Source organism: Plasmodium gaboni, chromosome 7 (genome assembly GCF_001602025.1).
Source record: "Plasmodium gaboni strain SY75 chromosome 7, whole genome shotgun sequence".
Taxonomy (NCBI): Eukaryota; Apicomplexa; class Aconoidasida; order Haemosporida; family Plasmodiidae; genus Plasmodium; species Plasmodium gaboni.
Window position 1 is genome coordinate 94,137 of NC_031487.1, and position 25,625 is coordinate 119,761.

Sequence of the window (25,625 nt, forward strand, 5' to 3'; positions counted from 1 at the left end):
ATAATACAAATAATAATAATAATATATATACTATCAATAATGATAATGATATAATTGAAGATAAAAATAAATTGTTAAATGAAAAAGAACAACATATAGATGAAAAAGAACAACATATAGATAAAAAAGAACAACATATAGATGAAAAAGAACAACACATAGAAGAAAAAGAACAACATATAGAAGAAAAAGAACAACATATAGATGAAAAAGAACAACATATAGAAGAAAAAGAACAACATATAGAAGAAAAAGAACTCTTAAACAATAATTATGATGATAATATTAATAATAAAGTTAAAAATATAGAACAAAAAAATCTTATCTTTTCTAATAAGGAGAATATAATTGATAATATAGCTAGTATAATTCCAAATGAAAAAAAAATATATAATTTAGAAAAAATTAAAAATACACAATTAATACAAGTAAATAATATAACATTAAATAATTATAATTCGCCTAGTAATTCAAATATTATAAATGACAATAAAAATATATGTTATAATGATTTTGAAAATAAAAATATATTCTCAAATAAAACAGAAGCTGCAAATTTTGATAATCATAAAAATGTATCAAGCATGCTATATGAGAGTAGGACTGATAATTTATTCGAAACAAAAAAATTAACAGTATTAAAAGAGGATGTTTCTATGGTTGAGGAAGGAGGATTTATAAATACAAATGCAAACAATATTGAAGAAAAAGAAAATGACAACATAAAAAAGGAAGAACAAAAAGACGATATAAAAAATGATGATGTAAAAAAGGAAGAAGAACAAAATGATGATGTAAAAAATGAAAAACGTCCCAAGCCATTAAATGATACTATCAAAAACGAATGGAAAATACCCCTATTTAGTAACACATTTAATAAATCAACCTTTAATACATTCGAAAGTGAAGAAAATAAGAATGACGACAAAGGTGTAGACGAAAAAAAAAACAATAATAATGAAAATGAAACAAACATATTTAAAGCAGATAATGAAACATGTGAGCAGGACATAAATGAGAATGTTAACTTATTAAATAAAAAAAATGAACAGATAGAAGAATTTCAAGATGTTATTGAACCTACCACCAATGCATATATAAAGCAAGATACTGAAATAATCGAACCATTTTATGAATATAAAAAACAAGAAACGGAAAATATGGAAGTAAATAAAGAACAAACAATACAAATAGAAGTTAAAAATAATAATGATATTAAGACAGAAAAAAAAGATATATATTCTTCAAAAGATGAACAAAATAATAGTGAACAGGAAGAATTACAAAATGATAATAACAAAATAAACAATCCAATTGACAAAAATATAAAAGATGATAATGAACAAAATAAAATAATAAAAGAAACCTTGGAGGAAAATAAAAATAATGAACATGAAAAAAATGATATGAAACAATCTGAACAAGTTGACAAAACAGATACACAAACATTAATCCTAAACAATGAAGTAGAATCATCAGAAATATTAAGAGAATCACAAATAGAGAATCAAGATATAAATATATTAGAAAATAACGAAATTGAAGTTTTAAATAATGAAAAAGAACAAAATTATAATAAAGCAGAAACAACTAATGTTCAACAAAATGAAACCAACAAGAATAAAAGCAACAAAAAAAATTACCAAAAAAAAAAAAATAAAAAAAAATAAAAAAAAATAAATCAAAAATAAAAAAAAATAAATCAAAAATAAAAAAAAATAAAAAAAAAATAAATGAAAAATAAATCAAAAATAAATGAAAAATAAATCAAAAATGTATCGTAAAAGGTTTCTTAAGTATATAAATAAATACATATATATATATATATATATTGTTGCAGAATTTTTTAATTTGAGAAAAATATGAATGTAATAAATTATCAATAATCATCTCTATTATTATATTTTATTTTTTATTCAATATTAACTTTATTTTCTTTTAATGTGTACATATCATATATTTGTAATAACATACATTAATTTTTTTTTTTTTTTTTTATAATATCCCATGTGATTTATCTTTTTATAATTTTTTTTTTTTTTTTATATATTTGTAATTGTGTGAACAACATTTTGTATGTGTTCTCTTAAAAATATTCAAAAAAAAAAAAAAATAATTAACATATATATATATAAATATATATTTATAATATGCCCTATTTATATTTTAGTTAGAATTTATAACATATAAAAATGTTTCAATAACATATATTTGTAAATATATGTACATATCTATGTAATAATAATGAAATATTCAAAGACTTATCCTGTCATTTAATAGATTTATTTATTTATTTGTTCTTTTTATTTTATTTATTTTTTTTTTAAAAATAATAAAAGAATATTTTTATAATACATATTTTATATATTTCACATTTAAAAATAATAATATATTTTTTTTTACAAAATATATATATATGTATATAATATTATATAAATGTCAATATATTAAATAAAATATACACATAAAAATATAATATATTTATAAATATATATTTTTATATTATTATTATATTTATATATTATATGATGATATATAAAAGTATACAAAAAAAAAAAAAAAATATGCCCTCCGCATAAAAAGTAAATATTTACTTTATATATAGTAATAAATATATTAAAGTATATTATGAATAAAAAAAAATATATATATATATATATAATATATATATATTTTCCCCTATTTTTTTTTAATTCATATTTAATTTATTGGATATATATATATATATATTTTAGTTTTATTGCAATTATATGCATTTTATTTTATTATATATTTAATTTTTTATTTTTATTTTTAATTTTTTATTTTTTGGTGAATATGTGAAAGTACATAATATATTATTATATAAAAATGATTAACTACGTTTGAAATATTGATATTAAAATATATAGTTATTTTAAATATATATAATATATATATATATATATATATAATTTTTTTAAAATAAAAGTAATATATATATATATATATATATATATAATATATATATATATTTATAAGATTTATATTTATAAGATATATACATATTTTTGCTATCCTTTTTTCCTTTTAAAAGACTTCCAAGTATGGACTTAGAAAAGTTTGACATTCATATAAATCGTGTGGAATATAAGAATGAAAAGGTTTATTACATTATATTAGTTGAATATAATGAATTGAAATATGAGATAAATAAAAGATATAGTGAATTTGAAGAATTAAATTGTGAATTATTACATTTAGGTTTTTCAGCCTTACCAAATTTACCCAAAAAAAAATTAATGTCTTATAAAAATAATGAATATATAAATTATCGTAAGAGAATATTAAATAGTTATATCCAAAATTTATTTATTAGACCAGATATAAGATGTTGTGGAGTATTTTTAAATTTTATTTTATTTTATGATAAAATAAATTTATCTGTAGATATAGTCAAAACCAAATTAATAAATAATATAGGTACACAAAAATTTTCATTAAGTGATATATATATTAATGAGAAATATAATTTTCTTATTTGTGTTTATGAAGATAAAAGTAATTTAAGTAAGCTAGGAAAATTATGGTCTATTATTGAACCTGATATGTTAGGAGAAATTAAAATTTTTTCTTATAATAATGATTTAACTTCAACATTTGTTGAAACATATAAAGAACAAACTATATATAAAGCTAGGAATATTGTTTGTTCTGAAAAAAATAATCAAGCTATTATTTCAGGAGATGATGGCAAAATATATATATATAAAATAAATATAGAATCCTTTACATTAACATATATTAAAAATATTAACTGTCATCTTGATACTATATTAAAAATGATGCAATTTAATAATGAATTATTTTGTACATGTGGGTATGATAATGCCTTTAGATTATTAAACTTAAATGATAATTTTAAAATATTAAGTGGTGGGAGATGTAATAAAAGATTAGATAAAGACAAAATTACCACTTGTCATTTATTATCATATAATAATATTATTATAGGAACAGATGCATCCTTATTTTTTATTTATAATATGTCTACTAATCCACCCATATATATTGATACAAAAACAATAAAAAACGGAACTAAAATTAATTGTTTTACAAATACAGATAAATATCTATTTGTAGGATATGATAATGTAATTGCATGTTATAATTATCATTATATTAATGAATCCAAAACTTATAAAAATATGGACAATATAGAAAATTTTAAAAATATCAAAAATATAAAATATGATCATAACTTAAAAAATGGGCATACCAATATGAAGCCAACAAAAAATTATTTTGACTCTTACAATATGAATGATAATAAATTTAATGTCTCAACACCATATTCTGATAATATAAATTCTGATTCTTCTTTTTATGGTAATCCATCTAGTGGTACTTATGCAACATATAATGAATCTCAAAATGTTAGTAATTATGATATGAATAAATATAATCATATAAATGAAAATATGCATATTAATCAAAATGACAAACATGACAAAAAATATGATAATATAAATAATTTACACAGCAACAATAATAATAATAATAATAATTATAATAATAATAATAATAATAATAATCATCTGTATTGTAATGATGAGGAAGAAATAGTTATTTCCAAACTTATTGTTGATAATAATATTTCCGCATTATATATACCACCATTACTATACGATAATAATGTTCTATCATTATGTGTCAATAAAGAAAAAAAAATCCTATATGCAGGATATGAAGATGCTATCATTATATGGTCTATAACAAACGGAATAATCATCTCTTCTTTTCATGGACATACTAATGGCGTGCACTTTTTGAAATACCTGAACAAGTCAGAATTTTTATTATCCGGAGGTAATGGAGGAAATGTAAAAATATGGAAAAATGACTTGGAACAATTTAAAATATGGAAACCTAAAAAAACATATAAATTAAAAGATAATAAACGTTCAAATTCTGGATTAAACAAAAATGAATTGTATTATCACAATAAGGTAAATCCAGAAAATAACTTCAATTTTAATGATAGTGATAATACAGATAAGGATGCCATAAATAGTGATCACAGTGATGCTATGTCAATTAATAATTTGATAGAAGAAACAAATAAAAAACATGAATATGATGTTTATGATACTTCTAGTTATAAAAAAAATATTATCAATTATAATCAATCACAAAAAAAAAATGATAGTTATAATGATTTAAAAACGAATATTTTTTATGATAAAAAAAATGAAAATAATTATATCATTAAGGATTATAAAACGGATGTAACCAATTTAGATGTATGTGAACTTACTAATAATATCTCTAAAAATGAAAAACAAAATAAATTTAGTTATTTTGAGGAAGGTCTTCATTATGATGATAAATATGCATATGCTTATAATAAGTCCCATGATAATAATGATAGTCAAGATAATGTATCCTATGATAATATAAAACAAAACAGTATGAGATATAATAATAATAGTCAAGATAATATATCATATGATAATATAAATCAAAACAGTATGAGATATAATAATAATAGTCAAGATAATATATCTTATAATAACCCATCGAATGAACAAGTTATATATCCGAATGTATCAAATGATAATGGATTTAATGAAAAGACACCTTATTATTATGAAAATACACAAAGTGCTAAATATACACATGGATCATATTCTCATAAAAATAGTCTTAGTAGTATATATGAAAATTATTCATATGAAAGTAATATTGATAAATATTCATCATATCCCAAGGTTTCAACAGAAAATAATATATATATGAAAAAAGATACACATGATATAAATTATAGTTATACTACTACAGATGATGTACCATATAATAATTACAAACATGATAATATGCATAATGTAAATATTAAACATATTAAAGATATTCATAATAATGATGTTAAAAATAATATAGTTTATTTGAGTGATGAGGAGGATGAAGATTTAATATCAGCATTTAGATAAAATAAAAAAAAAGGGTAGAATATATATATATATATATATATATATGAATATATATATATATATGAATAAATTTTATGGGAAGGGAATTTTCAAAAAAAAAAAAAAATTTAAACACATAATAAAAAAATATTTACATGTATATGTATATATTTATTTATATATATATTTTTTTTTTTTTTTTTTGTGAAAATATTAAAATATTCACCCCCTTATCAATGATAATAACTCCTTGTCCTTTATGATTTCATTTTTTTTTTTTTTTTTTTTTTGTTTTGTTTTGTTGTTTTTATCTTTGAGGATAAAAAAAAAAAATTGTATTTTAATAGTTTATACCATCAAAATTTTTATATAATGTTTTTTTTATACTAAATAGTATAATATAATATATATATGTTGATATATTTAAAAATATTAAATGTTAATATGTTAAAATAGTAAATATATATGATGGAAATTTTGTATACTCAAAAAAAACACTAAAAAAAAAATTTACAAAAAAAAATTATAAATATACTAAAAAATAATAGTAAACATTTACCAAAAAAAATTACAACAAAAAAAAAATTAATAATATATATATATATATATATATATATATATATATATATTTAAACGGAAAAATATGACACTAAAATATATAAAACAGGAAAAAAAAAAAAATTTTGAATTTTTAAATAGGAAAATAATTAAATATCAATAAATATATATAAGTATATAATATATGTGTGTGTGTACATTTTTATGTAAAAGTATATATATAATATTAATTTAAAAAAAAATAAAATGTCATCATATATATATATATATATATATATATATATATATATTTTTATTTTTTTGCTATACAAAAAATTTATTCTCCATAATTTCTGAGACGGTAGCGTACTGCTCATTTATTTCGAGAGATAAAGACTTCTTTAATATTTCTATCAAATAAATATTGTTGACATTAATTTTGAACTGGTTAAAATCAAATTTAATATTTTCTATTTTTTCTAATTGTTTGAATTTGTTATCTAATAAATAACTATTCTTAGTAAAGTATATATTATTATTTATTAAGTGTATATCTATTAATTTAATAAAATAAGAACAATTAATATTATGAAATAAGAAGGAGAAGGGTATAACAATATTTTTATTTTTGCTAATAACAAAATGTTCCCATTTTCTTATGCTCATTTCATCGAATAAATATGGAAATTTTTTAAAAAGAATTAAATATATAGTTACCCCTATACTATATATATCTGTTCTTATACTATATATACCTTTTAAACAATATGGTGACATATATTCTTTAGTTCCAATTATTAAATCATTATATATAACTTTCTCTCCATCATGAATAAAAGTCTTTTCTGTATTTCCTGTCCATGCACATAAATTCCTTCCTATTGAATTTATATACTTATAATTCAATGAGGTAGTTTTCTTATTATTTTTATTTCCTTTCATATAATTTTCTGTAAATGGTAACATCTTCATCATATTTTTCTTATCTTCATAATTTTTATCAATTCTGTTTTTATTTGTCTTATTTGAATATAAATTATTTGTAATTAAATTATCTCTTTCAAAATTTGTATCTTTTGTATCTTTTGGATATTGAGAATATTCATATTTTTTGTTTATCATAGCCTGATAATTTTGACCACCCATCTTTTCACATACAATATTATTATTATTATGTTGTTGTTGTTGTTGTTGCTTATTCATTATATAATAATCATGATCATGCTCATCTCTAATATTATCATGTAATCCTTTTAATTGCACTGTGTTCATATTTATAAATTTTTCCTCATAAAATTGCTCTTTGGTCATGCTTCTTAACATGTTCATATGTTTATCTCGAATATCATAAAGTTCATTTATTTCATTCATATTTTCTGTTACATTCATCGGATACATTGCATTAATATTTTGTGTTCTACATGTATGATACATTGCATTCATTTCAGAATCGTTATAAATATAAACACTCATGTCAAAATCTACAATCACTAATGTTTCTAAATTTTTATCCTTAAACATTAAATTATCTAACTTGATATCACGATGAATAACATAATTAGAATGTAAAGCATATATTCCATTCAATAGTTGACATATAATACTTTTTGTTTTCTCATAAGAAATATTTTCTTTAGACACATAATCAACTAAATCAATACCTTCACATAATTCCATAACAATAAAGAAATGTAATTTATTTTCTAATAAATCATATATTTTTACAACATTCTCATTGTTAATTCTTTGTATTATTTTATATATATTAACATATGTATTATAACTCATAATAGATAATTGCTTTTCTTTATTTACACATTTTATAGCTACATATCTATTCATCTTCTTATCATAACATTTATAAACAAAATTAGATGAATTATCTTTTATTAATGTAATCATATCGTAATTATTTTTAATATCATCACAATTTTCTAAATATTCGACAAACCTATTTTCTCTATTTAATATCGGATTATAATTATAATTATAATTATCTTTTTTAAATATGTCACCAGAAATATTCTCATTTCTATATTCATTATAATTAACATTCTTATCTTTATTATTATCTTTAGAAACATCCAATAATTTCAAAACATCCATAATTATTTTATACTTTTCTTTAAAATCTTTATTAATATTATTTACATTCTCTACATCATCTCCTATTCTGTCTTTATCATCTACATATATAATGTCAGTTAAACCATTCTTTATATTCACATCTTTTATAACATCATTGCTATTACTTCTTTTGCTATATTTCTCACAATTTACTCTAGACATTATTTCAGTTCTACTATTTATAATATAATTCTTTTTTACATCAATATTTAAGTGAGTTGTATTTATTTTTATGACATCCTTATTTTTATTATCTTCTTTATCTCTCGATAACATATCACACCTCTGAGCATCTCCTATATCTGTAAAAAAATCATCATTGGGTCTTCTTGCATCTTCCAACTGTTGAGGAATCAAACCAAGATCGTTTATATGATTAGTAGAATTATTTATATGTTCACATATTTTTTGATTTATATGTACATCTCTTTTTTGATTTATATGTACATCTCTTTTTTGATTTATATGTTCATTTCCATATAATGGTGTTTCTTTCTTTTTAACATTTGGTTCAATATCCTCTATATATTTCTTTCTTATTCTAACTCGGTGTTCCTTTAATTTCCTTTTCATCAAGTAGTCTCTATTCATAGTAGTAAAATATTTATTTTTATAATGACCGATATTTCGTTCTATTGATTTATATAAATGCTCTAAAACATTATTATGACAAGGTACTTTTTTTATTCTTTTCTTAATCTTATATATATATGGTCTCTTCATTTTATTACGTTTTCTTATGTTCATAGTATCAGGATTATTTTTAAGTTTACAGTATAAATATTTAATACTTTTACCTTTATATCTTCTCTTATATGTATTTATTTTTTTTTTCCACATATCCTCCTTTTGTTTATTTCTACTTTGTCTTGAACCTAATATAAATAGGTTCTCATTCATTTTATTTTTATATAAATTATCCAAATTATTAACATGACAAAATTGAGTTTTCTCATTATTTATATTATTAATATTTATGAGATTCCCTTGATTCTTCTTATGTGGTTTATTTTTATAATTATAGCTTCCTTGGTTCATATTAAAAAGTACATTTTTTTTATTTTTTATATAATTAAAATAATCACTACATATATTTTTTATAAGTCCCTTTTCAATAATAATATCATTTTTATTTTTATTATTATTATAAAGACAATATTTTTGTTTTAATTTTTTATGACACATATATCTTTTAAACATATTTTTGTTACATAATAAAACATTCTGTAGATATTTAAAAAATATTCTGGATAACCATATAACTATATTTATATATTTATTTCTCAATATTTTATATCTCATTTGATTAGTTATATTACTATAATTTATTGTGAACAAACTCTTTTTTCTCATATATTTCTTTTCAACTCTTTTTAATTTAAGTATATTAATAATATCTATATATATCTGTTCTATCTGTCTATATATATATGCACATTTCTTCTTTTTCATCAGATAAAGAATATTCTTATAAAAATAATCTTTCCTATTTATATTAAAACCAAAATTTCTAAAACACAAAAAATGAATCTTATACATGATGTTAATCATTTTATAGGATTTGTAGAAAAGAAAATATTTTTGAATTCTATAAATATTATTCAAGAATTTTTTTTTTTTTTTTTTTTTCAAAGGGTACATATAATTATCAACATGGTAATTTTTTAAAAAGCACAAATTGTATAAATTATATAAATTATATAAATTATATTTATTATATATATTATATTTATTATATATATTATATATATTATATTTATTATATATATCTTTTATATAATATATCATATCATGGTTCATCCTTTTTTTTGCTTTAATATTCTTTTTCATATATAACTTTAAATGTCTTTTAAATAAATTACTTATATGAACATTATTCTTACTAGTCTTCTTTTTAATTGATATATATAAATAAATAAAATGTAGGAGATGTATAAGATCTTGTTTAATTTTTTTTAGCTTACAATATATTAAAATATCACAGAAATGTTTATCTATTAAATAATTGGTCTTAACATTATATTCATTAATTATATCTTTTTGTATGTCACATAAATCTTTATTTATTTTATAAACATCAACTGGTACATATAATTCATCAGTACCTTCAATATAAATATTTTCTATTTGTCTTATATCATTATGTACTCTCTTACAATATATAATATTATTATTAATTATGTGGTCATTTACATTTATATTTTCAGAAGAACACTTCTTTGAAATATTATCACTACTACAAGGATGCCCACTACTATTATTTAAATTTATCCTATTTCTACATTCATTAGATGATAACAATAACATTTCATTCTCATTATTCAATATATTCAATTCATTACTTGAAGTTAAAACATTTTTTTGTACATATTTTTTCTTGTTATATTCGTTCCTTTTTTTATCAAACCTTCTAAAAATATATCTATTACTTTCTATATCTATACATTTTTTAAAACGTAGTCTACTTCCTTTTTTTCGTTTTTTTCTCTTTACTAATTTAATAAAATAATTACACAAGAAACATTTATGCATCTTCATCATTAAATGAATATATATATTATAAAATATAAATTATATATAAACGCACATATTTAGGTTATTCTTATTTATTTATTTATTATTATTTTTTTCCTGCATTTGTAGTGTCTTATAATCTTTTGGTTCTATAGAACATCAAAAAAAATATATTAACACACAAAAAAATAAATAAATAAATAAAATACAATTTAAAAATAATTAATAAATAAACATATAAAAATATATTTTTATGCACTTACATTTATTATATGTATATTTATATGTATATTTTTTTAATACTAAAACAAAATAAAAACAAAAAACACAAAAAAAAAAAAAAAAATAGAAAAATATATAATTTATATTTAAATTTTTAAAACATATAATTACATTTTTCTATTAATTTTTTATATATTATTATTTTTTTAAAATGCCTTATTAATTTCGGTCATGAATATTTATATTTTCAATAATCATATAAAATAAATGACATATAATATTATATATACATTATAAATTATAGATACACACACAAAAAAAAAAAAAAATTAAATCATAGCATTATATATATATATATATATTACAAATATTATTATTTTATGTATATTATTTATATATTTTTCTTTTCTTTTTTATGTCAAGACAAAATAATTATTATAGAGAATGTATCAAAAATGAAACTCAACTTATCTTTGAGAATAAAAGTTTTCATTTATCCCCAAAAAAAATATATAAGCACATTATATATGTATATATATATATATATATATATATATATATTTATTTATTTATTTGTTTATACTACCAATATTTTTTCTTATAAACATTTTATAAAATTTTTTGTCTTATACATATACTTAATTATTAAAAGGTAGATAATACATGTAATTTATTTTCTATATTGTTTAATATCTTTATTTTTTTGATATTTTTCTTAATTTAGATTTTTTTCTTTTTATTTTGTTATTTATTATTTTTTTTTTTTAGTAAAACACTATATTTAATAAAAAATGTAAATATATATATAAAATAAATATACACATGTAATAATAAAATGTAATATTTTTGTTTATATATATATATATATATATATATATATATATTTTTTTTTTTTTTTTTTTTTTTTTTTTTTTTTTACAACATTTTCATATTTTTGATTTGTTCTAATTTATTACAACTAAAAAAAATATATATATTTTTTCTATTTTTTTTTAAGAAAAATAAAAATTAAGAAAAAAAATATTTTGTCTAATTCTTGTTAAAAAAAAAAAATAATTATAATAAAATAATATTAGAAATAGAATTAGAAATATTGTATTTTCTTATTATATATAAATATAATATTACATATATATATTTTATTTTTATTTTTTTTATTTGTATATTTTTTCATATATTTTTTTTCATTATTCTTAAATATTAATACTGTATTATTTTTTTCTCTTATTTTTATGCACCAAATTTAATATACCGAAATATTATATTATATATAATATTATATATTATATGTGTGTATATAATATAAGGTATATATATTAAATAAATATACTTAGGAACTTAAACCTTATAATATTTTCTTTACTTTATTCTTTAATGTATATGTCCTTGACGTACACAATATATACATATATATATATGTACATAATATTTTTTATTTTTATATATGTGTGTTTATTATTTCTTTGAAAAGTAAACATAATATAACACAATTTTATATTTCCTATTTTTCCATATATACACAATTCTTTATATAAGTAATATATAAAAAAAAAAAAAAATTATAAAATATATTTATTGCATGCAACGATAAATAAATAAATAATAATAAATAATACCCATAAGAAAATATACAATATAATATATTATATACACATAATAAAATACACAAGACTAATATATTAAATATATATATATATATATTTTTAAACTGTACGTAAAATGAGGAAAGTCATATATATATATATATATATATATATACACATATTTATATGTATAAATTTTTTTTTTTTAACATTTGGGGACATCTCTCATTTTAATATAATAATACCTCATTAAAGTCTCAAGGTTTATATTTTATCAGTTAAAAAAAAAAAAAAAAAAAAATTATCATACATCGGGTCGCAAACAAAAATTAAGAAAGTGAAAAGTTCTTTTGCCCTAAGAAGGAATAATAATAAATAAATATATATATATATATATATATATACATATATATATATATGTATGTATTTGTGTGTGTGCTTATAAATATATAAATATATATATATATATATATATATATATATAATAAATAGCCGTATTAATATATATTTACGTATAAGGACATAAATAATATAAGTATAAATAAACATATAATATATATATATGTATATATTAATGCACTATTTAAAAAAAAAAAAAAATTTCCTTTTCAATAAAATTTTCTTTTTTTTTATTTAATATATATATATATTATATATAATATACCTTCATTAATGGCATAAATTAATCTGTTCCTTAATTTTTCTTTATTTTTATAATCTGGTATTTTTAAATAATTTGTACAAGTCATAACACTTGGTAAATCATTATTGTCCTCTTTCTTAACAACTTTCATTAAGGGCCTAAAATTATAAAACATAATAATATAATATATTATAATAAATAAATACACACATATACATATATATATATATATGTATAATATATATAATTATTACTTTAATGCTGCAAAGCCATTATTAGGTAGGGCAGATGTTCCAGTACAAAATTTTACAAATTGTTTTCTCTCTTCCTTATTAAATTCGGAAAGTATTTCAATTAATGTAATAAAAGTGACCGAATCGTTTGTATATCTATAAAATAAAACATACAAATATATATATATATATATATATTTGTGGGTGGATATATATATAATTTTTCCTATCGAATAACCCTTTTTCATTTCTCATATTGCTTAATTATTTACTTACCCATGATCTGGTTTTATATATGTTGAAAGATGAGACTTTGTCCAATGCTCATCATTCTCAATATTACTACCAAATAAAAATTCACAAATTTCATTTTCATCAAACATGTTAGTACATACTAATGGAGCTATGGTACTAAAACCGTAACGGAAGGCCCATATCTATAAGGAAATACAAAAATATATATATATATATATATATATATATATGATTAATTAAATATAATGATATATGCATATAATTACATGCCCATATAATATATATATATTTATATATAGCTTTATTTATTATGTACCTGAAATTTAATTCCGTCATATAATGAATATTCTATTGTTTTATTTATGAATAAATTTAAGTTTTCATTTGTAACGGTAATGTTTGAACCATTTGGTATAAGTTCCACGGGTGGATTGCTCCCTATAAAAATATAAATATAAATACATATACATATACATATATATATATATATATATATATATATATATATATATATTTTATATACACATATGTTTATATTAACACAATTATACATATTCCCCTTACCAAGCAATGTAAAATCGAGATGTAAATCTTCCACATTCTTATTTTCGTTTCTATATTCCAATAATTTATTTATGCTATTCATATTTATTCTATCAATCTGGAAAAAAAAAAAAAAAAAAAAAAAAAAAAAAAAACATATACATATACATACATAAATAAATAAATATATATATATATATATATATATATATATATAGTGTACTAAATATATGCCCATGGGTATTTACAAAAAAACAAAAAAATCACATATTCATTCATACGTACATACATATATATATATATATATATATATATATATATATATATATATATATATATGAATTCATTTTAATTACCGCGTGATAATGATGAAATTTAGATAAATTAACATAGGACGAATTATTCATCACCAAATACCAAAATAACGGATGCAGATTAACATTAATATTTCTTTTATCAGATAATATTTTTGCACATAACTGTCCAAGTAATTTAAAATATCTGAATAACCTATTTTCTAACGTATCTTGATCTATTTGTACTACTTTTTTTTTAATTTTTTCACTTGGTGTATTTTTAATTTTATTTGAAATAACATTTGAGTGTATATTTTGACTAGTTTCATTACTCACATTTTGGCTATCTAACTTTTTATTATTTCCACTCTGAATTTTGTCATTTGTTTCTTGTACAGATATTTTGTTGTTTTCTATTTCTTTAAGTAAAGAATTTATTATATTTTGTGTTACAGATTCACTTAGATTTATTGGACTATTATTATTTTCATTCTTTTTACTTTGTTCCTCTTTCTCATTTTTATTCATATCAATATTTTTATCTTCTTTCATAAAATGTTCTTCAAAATCTTTTGTAAATAATTTATATTTTTTTATAGGCACATTTGCATTTTTGTCCTCATCTAAAATGTAATTTCCATTTTGTTCTGTAACACATTGTTGCATTTCATCTTTACTACTGCTTTTATTTTTTTGTTGCGAACCATTCTCATCTTTTGTAATAGCACTTTTATTATTTTTATTTTCTATTGTTATTGTGCTTTCGTCAAAATTTTCCTTATTATTATCATCATTTATTATTTTTTTTTTCTTTTCATCTTCAAATGTTTTGTCTAACAATTTACAACACTGCTTCTCTGTTTTTTCGATGTATTCTTCTTTTACTACTTGACTAGAATTTCCACTTGTCTTTTTATTCAACATGTCGGTTGTATTAACAGATACGTTTTCAATTAATTTTTTATTTGAAGAAATAATGACAACTTCTTTTTCTTTCGTTTCATTTAACTTGGATACATTTTTTTCAAAATCTTCTCTATCACTATTTATATTTTTCTTAATGGTGCTTTTTTTACTTTTTCCTTTTTGAACACCCTCTCCTTGTTCCTCATCATTTGACACATCTCCGTGTGCTTCCTCATACACTTTATCATCAAGTAGATTTTCAACTTGTTTCTTTTCTTTCTTATCTGTATTACTATATGATCTAGTTCTCTTTTTTTTATTTTTTTCATTATTTATTTGCTCTTGTTCTAAATTTTCTTCTTCTTTATCAGATTCCTTATCTAAGGTTGCTAATTTGCTACCTTCTTGGTTATCATCTATAGAACCCTTTTGATCATGTTCCTTATTATTTATTTTTAATAAACCCTTTTTCTTCGAACTTGATCTTCTAGAACTTTCTTTGGGTAATGTATCTTCATTTTTAATGTGTTCCTCTATATTATCCATCTTTTCATCATTTTTCTTATTCTTTTTGTTTTTTCTTTTATCACTCGATGTAACACTTTTTTGCTTTGAATCTACAACAGAGGAGTCATTTTTTTTATTTTTTTTACTTTTTTTATTTTTATTATTTTTGTTAACATTTTCAGTGACATACTTAAGATTTTTCTTATTCTTTCTGTTTCTCAAACGATTACCAAAAAATTCGCTATTCAACATATCGTTATCTTTTTTGTCTTCCTCATCATCGTCATATTCTTTATCATAATCATTATCGTCATTTTGTTCGTCATAGTTATCTGCATAATCATCTTCATAATCATCTTCATAGTCATCCTCATAATCATCCTCATAATCATCCTCATAATCATCTTCATAATCATCTTCATAATCATCTTCATAGTCATCTTCCTCTTCATTATCATAATTATCATCATATTTATATTTATATTTACCTTCACCATCTTGAACATCTTCTTTGCCCTCCTGATCATACATATAATCATCATTTTGGTCATTACCATCTAAATAATCATGCCCTTGTTTTTTTTCAGATTTATTTTTTTTGGTGCTCTTTTTATTATTTTTTACTTCACCCTTAACTTTATTATTATTTTCTACTTTACTCTTAACATTACTTTTACTATGAGAATCTCTTTGCAAAATATTGGAGTTCATAGAAAATAAGAAATGATTTATAAGATTGTTAACAGACGTGTAACTACTAGTATGATGTCCTGTGCCATCATTTAATACATTAATTCGTCTATTTAAAGATGGAGTTTGATGATATGAACTAGATGGATACATATTATTATGTGCAGATTTATTATTTGAGCCTGAAATTTCTGAATATTTAGGCTTCTTTAATAAACTGAAATCAAAATTTTTTAAATTAATTTTATAAGATAATGGGAATAGATAACCATCTTCTATTTTAAATAATTTTAAATTTTCTTTTTTTAATTCTTCTATAACTTCATTAAAAAACTCTAAGGAAGGACCTAAACCAATTCCTTCTTCATTAAAAAATTCGATATCCAAAAAAGAAGGAGTAATATAATTTGAATGAATATAATGTAAATGATTAAATATTCTTAATGATGATTCTATAATTTTTGTTCTATGTAACTTTATTTTGGTTCTTGGTAAAGATAAAGTATTATTATCTGATAAAAAATTAAATAATTTTTTTTTATCACAATTATATGTATAGTTAGCACACACAGATAATAAATGTTCTTCTGATAACATGCAATTATCAAAATTAACTTTCTCATTAAATTTTTCAACTAATTCCTTTATTTTCTGTTTATAATTATATAATCCTCTATAATTACCAAAATATATTAATTCGAAAAATAATAATCTTATATCAATATCTATAACAAAATTAAATAAATAAAATATTTTATATACCCATGAAGGTAATTTTTCACTAAATATAAATAATGGATTATTTAAATAATATATTACTTTATTATTTATACTATTTAATAAGAAATCTTTTTTTTTAATATCATCTATACTAATATTTTTTTCACTCTCTATAAAATCCGATCCATTCAAATACTCACTATTATTTTTATTATTATTAAAATTATCATTCACATCCTTTTCAAATAAATATTTAAATTTATGTATTTCCTTTTTCGTTTCTTCATATAATAAACTATTATCTCTTTCTTCTATTACATATTCATTACATTTTATATATTCCTCACCACTGTTATTATAAAAATTTATGAACGTACCAACATCACACATTTTTAAATGTTTACATAATAAATATAAAAATTTATAAATTAAAAAATTAAACATATTATCTAAAAATATATTCTTTTCTTCATTATTTTTATCACACGATATATTATTATTATTATTATAAATCTGTAGATTATTTACATTGAATTCATTTTTTAAATATTTATTATTATCACCACTATATAATTCTTTATCATTATTATATAATAAATTATCTCCTAATAAATTTTTTGTGTTATCTATACTTTTTAATATAACGTCTCCTTCTTCATACATCATAATATTACTTTTGATCATTTGGTTATATATAGGCATATAATTATATAATAAATAAAAATCTTCTTCATTATTTTCATCACAATATTTATATTTATTTTGTAAATTTACATTACCACATTGTATTGTGTTTTCTTCAAATAAATCATAATTATTATTTCTACATTTATCAAATAATATTTTCTCTTTTCTTCTTAAAAGTTCTAAAGCATCAAAATGCTTCATAAATTTTGTATTCTCATCAGAATAGATAGGTCCATCACTTCCTTTCTGCACCAAAAAATTAATATTATGAATATGAGTACTAAGCATTATATCTTTATTAATATAATTATCATCCATAAATATAAGTTCAATAGTTTTCATCATTTCTATTTGTAAATAATTTGATAAATACATGGAATCATCTTCAACATGTTGACGTTGTGAGAATAATAAATTAAGTTCATTTTCTTTATATTTATTTATTAAATGATTTCTTAAAAAATACGATTTTCCTAACGTATTTAAATTGGTACCATCATTTAAAATAACCATATTCTTATCTTCACCTATATAATCATAATAATTAATTTTATTATTATTATTATTATCAAGGGAAATAATTTCACTTTTAGATATATTAAATGAACTATTTAAATCTTCTTTTTTATTAATTTCATCTTTTATTAAATTATTATTTTCAAACGATTCGTTCATACTATTTCTTATTTCGCCATGTTCATTATTCATATTGTTCTTCTTATTTACACATTCCATATTATTATCATATAAATGTTTAAATAAATCATAAGATATATTATAATAATTATACCTTTCATTAACCATTTTACAAAATAATGGTGTATTTATACTTGTTTTTATTTTCTTATATGTATCCCAATCAACATAATTTGACACATTCTCTTGTTGTCTTGATTGTTCTTCTTCTCCTCTTGTTTTCATTACGTAATATTTTTTACTATCATCAGTATACAAAAAATCGCTAGATCCTTTTTTATTTCTTGCATTCAAATATAATGAGTTATTTCGACTACTACTTTCACATCCTGCATAATTAACATTATTATTGCTCTTATTCACACTACATATATTGTTATTACTCATTCTGTTATTATTATTATTATTTTCATTCATATTTAATGTCCTTTCGACATCATATAGGGCTCTACATATGCTATCATTATTTTTTCTCTTTTTAATTATTCTATAACTAATATCGTGAGATCCTCTACTGTCATAAAAATTACCATCACAAATAACACCACCAATACTATTCATACTATTCATACTATTCATATTATTATTATTTATGTTATAATTATTATTCCACAAATACTTTATATTATTCTCTCTTAAAAAATATTCAGGTGGAATATTTTCTACCACATCATTATATACATAAAAGTTTTCCATGTTACAAAAAATATTTTCATCATTTACACATAAAGAATTTTTATTCATATAATACATATCTTCATTTAATTTCATTAAATATTCTGATAAACAAGAATTATTATGAACATCTACTCCATTAACTGACAAAATAATTAAATCATCATCATCCTTTGAATAATATTTATTTGGATATAAACCTTTACCAATATATTTGTTCATATTCTTCCTAACAAGATTTGAAGCCTTATTAAACGTTTCAAAAATGTTGAATGATCCGTGTATTTTTCTTTTCTCCTTATCAATAATATTTTTAATAAAATATTTAGGAATTCTCACATTCATATTATTATTATTATTAATATTATTATTATTATTATTATTATTAATATTATTATTATTGTTGTTGTTGTTTGGGCCTGTACTCTTTTCAGATACAGACATATTAGTACCCATAAAACTTTTTCTATCCTTTGATATCAATGAACCTTCATCAGTTACACATATTTTATTCTTATGTCTAGATAACTGTGATACATCTTCAAAATAATCATTGAAATTATTTTCTTTCATACTTTCATTTTTGTTTACAACATTTTGTTTATATTCATCTAATAATTTATTCTCTATTTGATCTTGTTCAATCAAAGTTATATTTATTGCCTTATTCAACATGCCAAAAATAGAAACATTATCTACATATAAACCATTTCTTCTTAAATGTATAGGAAAGTGACAATTATAATTATTATACATACTTTTATTTTTATTACTCTTATCAAGTGTTGAATTATTAATAGTTTCATTAAATAGATTCTCATAAAAAAAATCTTTCGGTATATAATTTATATACCTATTATTATTAAAATAATTATAAAAATTATATTCTCCTCTATTATTATCATAATAATCTATAGGTCTTATTTTCTTTTTATCTTTATTTATTTTATTATTTGTGTTATTCGTTATCATATTTTTCTTTTTCTTTTCTTCATCTACAACATTTCTTTTGTTGATATCCTCTTGGTCCTCCCCTTCTTTATCTTTATTTTGTTCTACATTATTTTTTTTCTTATTGGGAAAAACTTCTTTTATAATTTCGACATCCTTATCTCTATTATTTTCAATATTTATAATTTCTTCACTCTTGTCAATATTCAATTCATCACCACCTCCTCTTTTTTCATCATCACTAATAAAATCTCCTTCATTCTTTACATTTTTCTTTTTATTTTTTTCTTCATAATCTTTTTCAATCCTCTTGAGTATTTCCATTTTTTCTAATGTTTCTTGGTCAAGATCATTATCTTTATGTTTCTGTTTATTTTCATCATCATTCCCTTTAGTTTTATTATTACTACTATCACAATTATCACCATCATTATAATTATCATCCTTAATATTATAATTATAATTATGATTATTGTTCTTTTCGTTTGTGTTTTCTATTTCATTATTATTTATACTATCTACATTTAAAGAAGTATCACATAAGCTATTTTTATTGTCCTTCTTCTTTTTTGGCTTGCTACTTTTTGATAATTCGCTAGATTTTCTATTTCTAGAATATAAATTAAATGAAAAGTCTTGTCTTAATGATGGAAATTCATCATACTCCTTTTTCCACTCATAAAATAATTCATTTTTCTTTTTTTTACTATCTTTTTTTTTATTTCTTCTAGTCCCATCCTCCTCTATATCATAATCGTCATCGTTGTCTTCATCATTCGGGTCCCTTATATTGATATAATCATAAAATTTATTAATACCTGAATTTTTGCTATTATTTTTATGAGAAAAATTATCTTTGAAAAAATATATAGGAAAGTGATCATAAATATTTAAACATTCCTTGGTTATTTTTATAAGTACAGAACAATTATTAAATGATAAATTATTAACTATTAAATAATAATGATAAGAATCAAATATTTTTACTACTAATGATTTTATATGCATAATATCATTACTATTAATATCTTCTATATTTTTTTCTCCTAACATCATATTTGTTGAAAATATATTATATAACATTTTTATACTATTCAAAAATAATCCATGAACAATTTCTTCTTTTGTTTTATTATTAACAAATAATAAAGCATATAAAAATATATATAAACGAATATTTCTATCAATAGTTTTTAATAATTCAAAAATATCTCTTTTATTCTTTTCTTTAATTATCATATCTTGGGTATAGTATTTAGTTACTACATTCATATTATCATCAGTTCTATCATTTCCATATAATAAAGATTGATATAAAAAGAAATATAATCTTTTGGCTATATTATATTGATAAAAATATATACATGAATCTTCTTTTTTCTGTGATAAATTAGAAAATAAATATATCAAATAATAATAACATAATATCATATTATTATAACATTTTGCTTCTGAATGTATAAAATTATTTATTACGAAAATTTTTTGTAAACATAAATTCTCTTTTACATTTTCTTTATTAGAATAACTAAATATATTCTGACCTCCTTTATTTATTTTTTTCTCCTGTTCATAATTAAAAAATAATTCACTATATTCTAAAAACACATTCATCATTTCTCTATCTCTATTAAAAAATAATAAATCACTTTTACAATTATTACATCGGTTATTATTATTATTATTATTATTATTATAATCGTGGTTTTTTTTGATACACATTTTATTATTGAAAATATCATAAAAATACATAAATATTATATTATATATTCTTTTATTTAAACATATAGAGCTATTTTTTTTTTTATTCTCGCATTCTAATATTTCTTCTTTTTTTTTTAATAATATCTTATGTACTATATTTAATAATACATACAAATATCTATTATTATAATCATTCATCAATTTTGTAATATTAAATAAAAGGTTATTATTCATATCTTCATTTTTATTAATACCATTCAATATATTCGATACTTCATTTGTTACATTATTATCATCTAATATTGAACATACAGGATTTTTTAATATTAAATGAGTAAAATATTCTACAATCTTACATATTGTAATACCACTTATTATAGATGTCTCAGATAAATGATTTAATATTACACTTCTCATGAATGAATACATTTCTTTGTTATAAGAAAAAATATATTTTATACAATTCAAAAATTCAATACTCTCATAACATGTCAAGGATATTTTATATAATGATATAAAAACTGATAAACATATTAAAATACATATATATTTTATATCATAATATAATGTTTCTTCATATATATAATATATATTTGGTATTACTATTTTTATAAGAGTAAATAAATGGGCCAAATTATTCTTATAAAATGTTAATTTATATTTCTTCACATCTATTGGAAATTTGTATATAAACATACCAAATTTGTTATTATAAAAAGAACTTGTATTCATAAAATCTTGATCATTCTTATTATTTTCTATATTATCAATATTATTTATATTTTCTATATTTTTTACAACTTTTATATTTTCTACACCTTCTATATTTTGTATTTTGTTCTTTTTTTTTGTTATGTCATCATTCATAGATTCACCTATATTCTCATAAAACATTTCATCATTTATATCCCTCCTATTATCATATTCATATATTAATTTTCCATTATATGTACACATAGGTAGGAAAGAATATAATGTAAATAAAATATATATGATAAGAAAATTATTACTTCGAAATTTTTTATTTCCAAAAAATTCATTAAACTTAATTAAAAAATCAGACTTACAAAAATCTTCTAATACATTATTACTATAATGAATTAATATAGATATGATATAAAATGTCTCCATAAAAGCATATAAGTTATCTTCTATTTGACATTCAATTAATAATTTTATAATATTATCTCGAATATTTATATTGTAAATACTTTCAATTTCTGAACTTAATTTAAAATATATATTATCATCACTATTTAAATGTATCATATTTAATAATAACTTGTTCTTATAATTATTTTTCAATTTATTTTTATCACCATTATTGTTACCATCCACATCTTCATTATTATTACTATTATTATTATTGTTCTTATTTTTGTTAGGTAGGAATGATTCATTTATTACATCTATACCACTTTCTTCTACCCCTCTCATTTTATCATGTAATGTCGTCTTCTTTTTTTTACCCTTTGAACTATTCACACTTCCCTTCTTTGTTATTTTTTTATCCATCAAATTTATAGATTCATCCTCATCTGATATTTCAATAATGTCATTATCATAAATAGGTGTCACCTTTATATTATTACCTTTTGTTTTTTTTTTTTCTCGTCGTCCTCCATCATCCAAAATATTCACATTGGTATTTATATTTCCTTCTTTCTTTTTGGATTTTTTCTTATCTTTTTTTTTTTCTATTAATTTACTTAAATAAGATGTAGGTTTATTATCCTTTTTGTTTCTATTTATTCCAAGCTTATCTTCCATGGCCAATTTTTCCTCTTCTAATCTCAATGTAATCATTTTATCAAGATAAGATCTCCATAAAGTACATATAATATTTAATATATGGATATAATGATAATGAAAAAAATTAATAAAGATATTACAATATGGAGTTATATATTTTGTAATATGTCTATATTTAGTTATATTATTAATAATTTGAATAATACAAAAAAATATTTTCTTTTGTATATTTACATTATAAAAATCGATATGCATTAACATATATTTAATACTCTTCTTTTTTAATATAAGCATTGGATCCTTTTCTACTAACTTTTCAAATATTTTTAATATTACTTCTGCAACATCAATATATTCAATATCATTTAATTTTTTATTTAATATGTATACAGCGTCTTTATTGTTAATTATATATTTTATAGAATTAGGATATATATCTAAGATAGTATATATACAACAAGTAGCTGTATAAATTATATTAATATATTTTTCATCTACAAAATTTATATCATTCAGAAAAAATTTCTCATTCTCTGATTCTACAGTGCACTCACTTGTACTACTTGATGAATTATTATCTCTTACATTATCTGAATCAGAAGAATCTTCTTCACTGTCTTCTTCTGTATTTATTATTATTTCTGTTTTAATATTATTTTCGTTTTTCTTCATATTTTCTTTTGAAACATTTTTCTCTTTGTTTTTTTTTTTCTTATGTACCTTTTCTAATACTTGTTCTTCATTTTCTTTAATTAATTCATCTTCATTTTCATTTTTTTTATCATCCTTCTTTTTCTTATTATCCTTCTTCTTTTTATCATCATTCTTATTATTATCTGAATTATTTTCCTTGTTTTCATCCTTTGCCTCATCTTCACAATTTTCATCGCCGTCATTTATGACATCATCCTCCTTCACATTTAATAATTCAAGTAAATTCTTCTTTTCCTTAATATTATTATTACTTTTATTATTTTCCTTGTTCTTTTTTTTCTTCTTTTTTTTCTTTTTCTTCTTATCTTCTTTATTACCACTAAAGTCTGACTCAATCTCTTCACCTTCATCAAAATCAGAGGAATAAACTCCCATATGTTCTTGGATTATTTTGAAAAAGTCATTTATACCACTATCTACAATATCATTTATCTGTTCAGAAGAATTTCCTTTCTTTTCATTTGTTGAATTTTTAGCATTCTTCTTTTTATTATTATTATTACTGATGTTGTTGTTGTCATTTCTTCCATAAACACTGTTATAGCTTATGTGAGGACATTTTATTACGTGAATTAACACGTTCATATATTCTTCTAAAGTAGAATTGCTCAAACCTCCGTCAGCTGACAAGTTCAATTGTTCATAAAAATCGTTCAACGCAGCTAGCTAAAAAGTAAAAAAAAAAAAAAAAAAAAAAAAAAAAAAAAATAAAAGTAATAATAATAATAATATGAAGGAAAAGA

At 19.4% G+C, this 25,625-nt stretch overlaps 4 protein-coding genes across 4 annotated transcripts in view; 2 read left to right on the top strand and 2 right to left on the bottom strand.

Annotated features, from left to right (window-relative positions):
* Positions 1–1,670, top strand: part of PGSY75_0704300 (putative membrane protein) — a gene marked incomplete at both ends in the record, with an annotated part of 4,893 nt that extends 3,223 nt beyond the window's left edge. The window contains one exon of the mRNA XM_018784913.1: positions 1–1,670. This exon is cut by the window's left edge and continues 3,223 nt beyond it. Coding sequence (XP_018642414.1) covers positions 1–1,670 — 1,670 coding nt within the window.
* Positions 1,671–3,065: 1,395 nt separating this feature from the next.
* Positions 3,066–5,948, top strand: PGSY75_0704400 (putative phosphoinositide-binding protein; the record flags this gene model as incomplete). The annotated part of the gene is made up of 1 exon (XM_018784914.1): positions 3,066–5,948. The coding sequence occupies one exon, from the start codon at positions 3,066–3,068 to the stop codon at positions 5,946–5,948; it is 2,883 nt and encodes a 960-aa protein (XP_018642415.1).
* An 840-nt stretch (positions 5,949–6,788) lies between these two features.
* PGSY75_0704500 (putative serine/threonine protein kinase) lies at positions 6,789–11,123 on the bottom strand (the record flags this gene model as incomplete). Its single annotated transcript, XM_018784915.1, has 1 exon — positions 6,789–11,123. One exon carries the CDS (start codon positions 11,121–11,123, stop codon positions 6,789–6,791), a length of 4,335 nt encoding a protein of 1,444 aa, XP_018642416.1.
* Positions 11,124–13,239: 2,116 nt separating this feature from the next.
* PGSY75_0704600 (E3 ubiquitin-protein ligase) lies at positions 13,240–25,548 on the bottom strand (the record flags this gene model as incomplete). The annotated part of the gene is made up of 7 exons (XM_018784916.1): positions 13,240–13,265; positions 13,575–13,711; positions 13,808–13,942; positions 14,063–14,223; positions 14,358–14,479; positions 14,606–14,702; positions 14,941–25,548. Coding segments are annotated over 7 exons (11,286 nt in total), but the record flags the coding sequence as incomplete, so codon positions are not given.
* Positions 25,549–25,625: the final 77 nt, after the last annotated feature.